Raw genomic sequence first — 8,527 nt, 5'->3', positions numbered from 1 at the left:
AAACACAGGTACTTTCAAGAAAATGACTAGTATTTATAGATCACTCAGCAAAAGCACTAGAGACACCCATTGAAACTGAGGGTAAGGAGAATATTGTGAAATTTATGGACCAACAAGGAGTGAATAACCACTATTGCTAAAAGCACAGATATTTTAGCAACCCTATCCTGTTCTGGAGGTTTCAAACATACCTTTCCGTGGGGAAGATCCGCTCTCTTAATGCTATGACTTAAGGATCTGCATTAGTAAAAAAATATTTTCTAGAGAACTCTTTTCTTCCCACACAGTGTTTATGCATCAGACACAGACCATTTCATTCTAACAAATTTATTTTCTCAATCAGCTCTTACGGAATCACTACTCAAATTAAATTACAATCAAATGATCACATCAAAAGATACCCTTATTACCTAACAACTGTCCATATTTTCATTTCATTTTGATTTGTGCTCGTCTGAAAAAAACACGTAATACAAGATCTGGGGAAAAATAAATTACCGTTTTGCAGCAGTTCATAAGTATTTTGAATAAAATATTAAAAGAAGTCATTTAATGAAAATATAAAGCAAATATTTTTAGATCAACAACGGATCTAACGATTCTATATTGCCGTCATTTGAAAAGTCTGTTTATTAAAACCTACCAAAAACACTGCTTGGAAATGGCAGTATTACATAATCACATCCGCAGCACCCATTCAATCAAAGTTGGCAACGGATCGAGGGCAGAAGTCAAGGGAAGTGCGCGGTTGGTGCTGTCTTTCCACACCCTTTTATCGGAGTCAGTCCAGAAATAAAAAATAAAAAATGTTAATAAAAAAAATATTAGCGGCGGAATCTTTAGGCATGGTCCACCCCGAGCGGCAGTCGGCAAAGCCCGGGTTCAGTGGCGTGGGGGAGACCTGGCCCTTCTGGGCGGTCTCAAAGGCTGGGCCCTGGCCCCGCTGTTGTGCCCTCTCCGCTGGCGGATTGCGGCTGGACATACCTACCCTTCAGCCTCGCCCAGCCTTGGCTCTTTCGCGATGCTTTTATTCCCAAGTTTACGGCAAGGATGCTTTCTTTTGGCTTTCCTGTTCAGTCTGTTAACTTCAGAAGCTGTGAATCTTCCCTCCCCCCCCAGACTCTGTTTCTCCTTCCTTCCCATTTCTTAGTTGATTTATTTGTTCCCCAAAGACTTGAATATGGCCAAGAAAAACACTGTCGAGGAGCAGAGTCAGACCTGCAGGAAACCTGGTGCGTCTTTCTTTTCAGGTCGCTCCCAGTAAAGAAAGTTTCCATGGATCTTTTAGGCAGCCCTTTTGGAAGAAGTGGAAGAACGGGGAGGGGGTCTCTCTTATCTCAGAGGCAGGTGTTCTCCACTGTCGCCGAGCAGGACATCTCGGTGTGGACAGTACCTCGTGTGTAGTTTTGGTGCGTTAGGCATCTTCACCCTTCTTTCAAAACAGGAACAAAACACCACCACAGTATAAACGAGATGTCCTTGTTCCTCCCTTTTCCTCTTCCGGTTTTGTTTGTTATATATGCATATAAAACAGTCTTGGTATTTATTATGCTTAAAAATTTGTTTTTGGTCCCTCCTTCCTTGGACTTCAGAAAGAGTCTCATCGGTCTCCAGCTGTTCTCCCCCCTCCTAGGGCCATGGCTCGCCTGTCTTTGGGCGGAGGGGAGGAGGCCTGGTCACCCTGGCACTGGCCAGGTGTTGGGTCTGCGCGGCGGCAGCGGCGGCGGCGGCGGCGGCGGCGGCGGCGGCAGCAGCGGCAGCAGCGGCGGCGGTGGTTCTCGGCGGCCGCTCAGAGACGGCAGCGGCGGTGACCGTGGCGGTGCTGACAGCGGCTGCGGAGGTGGTGGCGGCGGCCCACTTCGCGCTGCGCCCCGGCATTCACTGCACGCTGGTCTGCAGCCCGTGGTGCGGTGGCGGTGTGTCAGCGCTCACGGTCCCCACCTGCGAGTAGACATCGTCCGGCGTCTGCTGCTGGATGCCAGGGGGCGTCATGCGTTTTTCCTTTTGGCGTCGGTTGCAGAACCAGACCCGCACGACCTCCTTTTCCAGCTGCAGGCTGTCGGCCAAGTTGGTGATCTCCTGCGCCGAGGGTTTAGGGCACTTGAGGAAGTGGCTCTCCAGCGCGCCTTTGACGCTAACCTCGATGGAGGTCCGCTTCTTGCGCTTGCGGCCCTGTGCTGCGATCTTGTCAATGCTGGTGGGGCTGCCGGTGCTCGAGTCGGCCTCCTCCAGCCACTTGTTCAGCAGCGGCTTGAGCTTGCACATGTTCTTGAAACTGAGCTGCAGGGCCTCGAAGCGGCAGATGGTGGTCTGCGAGAACACATTGCCATACAGAGTGCCCAGAGCCAGCCCCACGTCCGCCTGGGTGAAGCCCAGCTTGATGCGCCGCTGCTTGAACTGCTTAGCGAACTGCTCCAGGTCGTCAGACGTCGGCGTGTCCTCGTCCGAGTGCGGGTCGTGGCTGTTGAGTCCTGGCCCCGCTCCGCCGCCACCGTGATGTGGGGGTCCCTGCGCGTGGTGCGGGTGCGGCGGGTGCGGGTGCGCGTGGTGGTGATGGTGGTGATGATGCTCCGCCAGCTCGGGCGTGTCCCCGCGCACTAACCCCGGGTGAACCAGGCTTTGGGCTCCACCGCCCGCTCCGCCGCCGCCACCGCCTGGCCCCGGGGGCGCGCTCAGCATGCCGTTCACCGTGAAGCCTCCGGGCTGCGAGTACAGCAGACTCTGCGGCGGCGGCTGCTGGCCGCCCGCCATGGACGGGAGGTGAGCGGCGGCAGCGGCGGCGGCGGCGGCAGCGGCAGCGGCGGCTGCGGCCCCCCAGCCTCCAGGGTGTCCCTGGTGAGGGGGCGGTGGCGGGGGCCCGAGGTGCGGCGGTCCGCGGTGGTGCAGCGCTGTGCCGGCGTGCAGGTCTTCGCGTCCAGCGCCTCCCTTCACGTCGGGGCCCTGCGGCGGCGGCGGCGGCGGCTGTGGTGGCTGCTGGGGGCTGCCGGCCATGCCCACCGCGCTGCCCGACCACGGAGAGCTGGCTTCCACGGCGGCGGCGGCAGCAGCGGCGGCAGCGGCGGCAGCGTGGGGCAGGGCGGTGACCCACTGGTGCGCGTGGCTCAGCATATGGCCGCCGTTGCTGGCGGCCATGGCCCCCTGCATGAAGTCACTCTGGACCATCTTGACGGAGGACGGATCCCCCCGGTAGGCGCCCGAGGTCACGGCGGCGCTTCCCGGCTGCATGCCGCCGCCGCCGCCCCCCGCCCCGCCGCCGCCACCGCCGCCGCCCCCTCCGCCGCCGCCCGCCCCGGCCGCGTCCGAGTGCACAATGGATCCGGCCGCGAGCAGGCTGTTCCCCGGCAGGTAGGGGTTAGAAGCCGCCGTGGCCATGCCGCTCCGCTCCCGCCACCCCACCGCCGCCACCACCGCCGCCGCCGCAGCAGCAGCCGCGGCCGCCGCCGCCGCCGCCGCCGCGCCCCCCCGCCTCCCGCCTCCTCCCCCCGCTCCTCCTCCCCCGCCCCGGGTCCCCGCCGGCCCCGCCGCCTTCTCCGCCGCCTCCTCCTCCGCCGCCTCCGCCCCCGCCGCCGCCGCCGCCGCGGCCCGGGGCTGCAGCTGCAAGGCCGCTTGGCAAGGCGCGGGGGTCGCTGACTGGCCTCGGTCAGCAGCAGCAGCCGCCGCAGCAGGAGCAGTGCCCTGGGGAGGGGGGATCGCTTCTCCGGGCGAGCTCCGTGGCCAGCCCCTTCAGGGGGGGTCGTGGTCTCCCCCCTGGCCGGGAGCAATCGGCTGACTCCAGCGAGGCTCGCCCACTGGGGCGGGGACCCGTACTTCGGGCGCTCTCTCCGGGAGCAGGGGCTCCGCTGCTGCTCCTGTCCTCGGGCGGGTGCGGACTCTGCCCGGGCACAGGGCTCTGTCCACCTGCTAAGCGAAGGTTTTACCGGAGACAACAAAGGACGAAGCGGTTCCTTTCTTCCTTGGCCAAATTGTGGGTGGCCAGAAATCCGGCCTTTCCTTGTTGGTCCGCTGTCTTCCCCGTTCTTCAGCAACACATCTTACTGTTTCTCCTTACTATAGTAAAACTTTTCCGGTTCTTACAGGCGTGGTGATGCTGGCGGCTCGCGTCTGCGAAGTGGGGAGGCTGGCTCCTGCTCTCCCCCTCTGGTTCTCTCCTTTCAAGTTTTGTTTTGTCCTAGGAAAACTTCTTGCGATGGTGCATTTCTCTGAAGTTGTTATTGCAGGAGCTCTCGGATGTTTCTGAAACAAGCGTCCCTTTTCATTTTCCTCGCAACACTCACAGTCTGGTGCGACATCTTTCCTTTTGGGTAGAAATTAGGAAACAAATATAACAAGGCAAAAATTGAACAGGAAAAAAATGTCGAATTGTTCTTTTACCTTGCTGCTGAAGGTTGGGGTTGATGTTTTATTTTTTCCCCGGCAGTTGTCTGGAGAAGGAGGAGGAAGAAGAGTGCATTGGTGGAGGTGGAGATGTGTATGTGCGTACAGGGGATCCTTGATACACAACCAACTCCTGTGGGCACGTTGTACCGCTCCTAGAGTACCCGACGGCGGGCGCGGGAGCAGGAGTGCCGGGGCAGAGTTGCAGCGGGAGCTAGCTCTGCGCCCAGGTTCTCTCTCTCTCTCTCTCTCTCTCTCTCTCTCTCTCTCTCTCTCTCTCTCTCTCTCTCTCTCTCTCTCGAGCGCCCGCTCCCGCTAGGATCTGACAGTTCGCTCTCTGTCCCTCCCTCTCAGAGCAGGGACTGTCGAATGTTTACCCTCCGCCGCAAGCGCGCACCCACCACCACACTTTCCCAAATACAAGGAAGTCGAGCACCAGGGCCCCTGCTGATTGGTTACCCGCTGAGTGATTGGCAGGCCTGGAATGACTGGCTTAGGACGCCTGGCCCCCCTTCCGGCCGTTCCGATTGGTTGCTTTTTAATTTAGGCAGAGCGTCGTAGAAGCTGGAAATCTGTCGTCCCCCCCCCCCCAGCCTCCCTCCTCCGCGCCACTTTCCCCTCCACGCCCCTCCCCCGCCGCCCCCTCCGTTGCCCCCCCCCCGCTCCACCCCATCGCCACATCTTAACTCTTAGTGTCCGGCCCAAACGTCTGCGTTCCCTTGGCGGCTCCCTGCGTTCGCGATTGGTCTGGGGGGTTGGGGGAGAAATGGAAGAGAAAAGGAGGGGGCGGGGAGAAGGGGAACCAAAAGGAAAATGAAGAGGGGAAAAATCATGAAAAATAGCAGTCTACCCATTCTACCTAGTCTGCGTTGTGTCGCACCCCCACCCCACGCGAGAGATTTGTAAAGCGCGCGCCGCGGATGTACGGTTCAAGCTAATACCTATAGACAGATGTGTCCCCACTGGTTTCAAAGTTTCCTCTTCCCTTCACGTGTGGGCCCCCATCTCCGTCCTGTGGGAGGTGGGAAAGGAAGGCTTGCCTGGCGCAGAGCTCCTGTGGCCAAGCTTCTTGGAAATTCGCCACTGCAACTTTGTGCAGCCGCGGCGCGCCGGCGGCGACCTTCTTTGTTTAAGTTCTCGGATGCCATCATCTGGGAAACCTGCAGCCCTGTACCAGCGCGGGGCCCGCGCGTGCGAGACGGACCGCTTGCTGCGGCTGCTCGCTCCCCCCTCCCTCCTTCTCCCTCCTTTCCTCCCTCCCACCCACCCTCCTCTGGGATTCTTGCAAGTATCATGCGTGCCCTTGTGAGTTTGGAGGGTGCCGGTCAACGAAGCCACGCGAGGTATTTGAAAGGCAATCAGCCCGACCGTCCCCCTAGATTCATCGTAAGTGTATTCGATCCCAATGCCTTTAGAAAGCAGTGTCTGCCTCAGCTCGCCTAGAGGGCCGAGGGCCGCTAGCTGTCCCCCACCCCCACCCCACCCCCGCGCGCCTCCTTCACTGCTGACTCGTGTGTGTGTGTGTGTGTGTGTGTGTATGTGTGTGTGTGTGTGTGTGTGTGTGTGTGTGTTCATTGGTGGGGTTTTTACTCGCTTGCTATTCTTGGGCATGGGGGCGCTTTATTTTCCTTTTTCTTTGGGTCTCAGGTTTGCGAGGTGGCTCTGACCGCTGGCGACAAGTGCTTTCTCAGCCGCAACCCAGCTGAAAGAGTTAAGGGGCCGGGAGGAGGAGTGCGCCTGGTAGGCGGGAGAAGAGGGGGTGGGGTGGGGTGTGTATGGGGGGGGGGGAAGCGGCCAAGCGGAAACGCCGCACAGAGGAACCTCAGCGAACCAAGAAAAAAGAGAAAGTGGCAACGAAAACAAGGGCAAATTAAATCCTCCTTGGGGATTTCCAATGAACTAACCCAATTCGGACATTCAATAAATACACGACTCTTAATGAGTGTGCGTGTGCTTGCACCCCGCACCCTCAGCTGCAGGGCACCGGCCTGCAGTCTGCAGTCCCCAGCCCGAGCTGCAGCCGAGAACGTAACCCGGCTGCCGGTGTGCTCCGAATATAAAGAACTGGTCTGCCTTCTCCCCGATGCATAATTTCTCTAGCGAGCTCACTTAGGTGAACTCAGTTACAGAGGGAGCTCTCCAGCTCAGCAGCAGCCTCGCAGCCTCTGCGTGATCTCGAGATTAACTGTAGATGCGGAGCATTTATGTAGGATCGGGTCCAGCTCCTGCTTGCCGGGGTGAAAAGATACCATCGTAGGAACAGATCTAAAAGGCAGCAGTAACCAAAGCCCCAAACAGAACGGATTCCCCCCTCCCTTCTAAAAGGTTCCTTTTTATATTTATATATGCGTATATGTATATATAAAAGATGGAACACAGATTTCATTGAATAAATCTGAGATCTCCAGGTGCAGACGTTTGAATAGTCGGTGCCAGCACCCCGTGTTTTCCTTTCCTGCCGATTTTGCTTGGATCCGGCTCAAAAACCGAAAGAGTCTCGTGGTTTTGTTTACACTGAATGGGGAGGATAGGAACAGAGCCATGGGGCCGCCTTTCATTAATATACAGTGAGGATTTTGTCTAAATTACTGCTATGAGTTTCACAGTACACGCTTTCAAAAGCCGTCTCAGGTGGCCTGATGAAACGGGATAGCGCCCCTGCAAACAGATCCACTTTCTCTCTTTGCAAGGAGGGTGTGCACGTTCGGGAAGCCCCCCCCCCCCCAAACACTGTGCTCCTCAATAACAGAAACGCACTTCTGTTCCCAGGTCTGTCCCCTTCTCCCCCCCCCCCTACTTAGTTCTCAAATCGCTCCCCAGCTTCCCCCCCCAAACCCGGACTCCCGCCCCACCCCATCCGCCCCCTCCCTCTGCGGAGTGTGATTGTTTTGTCTGGAAAAAAAAAAATCCAAAGTATATAACAAGGGGAGAACAGTTAGTGCTGATTTTCATTTGCATACATTTTCATATATTTTGGTGAAAATAATAGACGAGTGAGAACCAGGCTTAGAGGAGTCAGTGTAAAGCGAAGGCTAAGGAAGCCTCGGCTCTGGAGAGTAAAGAACATGCCTTCTCCTCTGCCCCTCCAGGCACCTTATTTAAAAAAAAAATTAAAAAAACAAACAAACAAACAAAAAAACCAACCACCACCTTTTATTTAAAAGTCTAACCTTGGGAATTTGCTGGGTAAGTGTTTTTTGTTGTTGTTTTGTTTGCCTTTTCATTTTCTTTCTCTGCTTCCTCCTTTTCCTTCCTTTCTGGTGTATTTATTCGTGTTCTTGAAGCTTTGGAAGCTTTATTTTTATTGCTTGGGAGGAGAGGGGAAGGGAAAGTGTGTCGGAGGGAGTGAGTAAAACAGGTCTGACGTTGCTAAAATAATACATAAAAAGGTGGACTGATTCCAATGGCCCTCACAGCAAGAGCTTTACCCTTCTGAGAGAGAGAGAGAGAGAGAGAGAGAGAGAGAGAGAGAGAGAGAGAGAGAGAGAGAGAGACAGAGAGACAGAGAGACAGAGAGAGAGAGAGAGAGAGAGAGAGAGAGAGAGAGAGATCTATTAATTTTAATTGTTGATCATGGGAGGGGTAAACCCTAGAAAAGAGTTGCTTACTAAATATGCACTATATAAGTGTTTCTTATTTGGAATCCCCCCCCCCCCAGAGGATCAGGGCTGAAAGAGGGAGAAGCCTGGCCTGTCGATGGTGGGGGTAACTGATCTGTGAATCTGCCCAGATTAGGGCAGGGAGCTATAGGATCGAGTGAGGAGGGGAGGGGGCTGGCAACCAGAGGGCAGAGGGCTGGAGATGAGGAAGCAATGAGGGAGAAGAGGCAGGAAGTCAATGTCTCCCCCCCCCCCCCCCCGTTAAAGCTGCAACTGGGGAGCAGGCAGTGGGCTGCAGCTCTTGGCTCAGTAGTGAAAACCCATCAGAAAGAAGGTGATCAATCAAAACTAACCAGGACATCCCGCTCTCCACTCCCCAAGGACACTGGAGCTTCAGCATAGAGTACCAGATTTTCCATGTTCTCTATTTGTGACAGTCAGCTCTATCCCTCCTTATCACTTTCCCCCCGTTTTTTAAAATTCAGAGGTGTACTTACTTAAATAAATATGGCTGAAAGAAATAGCTATGTTAAGTCCAGGCCAGTGTGATTATC

At 56.0% G+C, this 8,527-nt stretch overlaps 1 protein-coding gene and 1 long non-coding RNA gene across 2 annotated transcripts in view; one reads left to right on the top strand and one right to left on the bottom strand.

The window, feature by feature from the left end:
• Positions 1–311: 311 nt before the first annotated feature.
• Positions 312–3,438, bottom strand: Pou3f3 (POU class 3 homeobox 3). Its single transcript, NM_138837.2, has one exon. The coding sequence runs from the start codon at positions 3,370–3,372 to the stop codon at positions 1,879–1,881; it is 1,494 nt and encodes a 497-aa protein (NP_620192.2). The 5' UTR covers positions 3,373–3,438; the 3' UTR covers positions 312–1,878.
• Positions 3,439–5,679: 2,241 nt separating this feature from the next.
• Pantr1 (POU3F3 adjacent non-coding transcript 1) overlaps positions 5,680–8,527 on the top strand; it is a 45,282-nt gene continuing 42,434 nt past the window's right edge. Inside the window, exon 1 of the long non-coding RNA NR_132639.2 lies at positions 5,680–5,760. This is a non-coding gene — a long non-coding RNA (POU3F3 adjacent non-coding transcript 1). The remainder of the gene's footprint in view (positions 5,761–8,527) is intronic.

The sequence above is a fragment of the Rattus norvegicus genome, chromosome 9 (genome assembly GCF_036323735.1).
Source record: "Rattus norvegicus strain BN/NHsdMcwi chromosome 9, GRCr8, whole genome shotgun sequence".
In the NCBI taxonomy this organism is placed as follows: Eukaryota; Metazoa; Chordata; class Mammalia; order Rodentia; family Muridae; genus Rattus; species Rattus norvegicus.
This window is presented reverse-complemented; position numbering and strand designations above follow the sequence as displayed.

What these genes read in the sequence shown, in the direction of transcription:
- Pou3f3 (NM_138837.2), bottom strand. Translation starts at nt 3,372, where the DNA reads ATGGCCACGGCGGCTTCTAACCCCTACCTGCCGGGGAACAGCCTGCTC.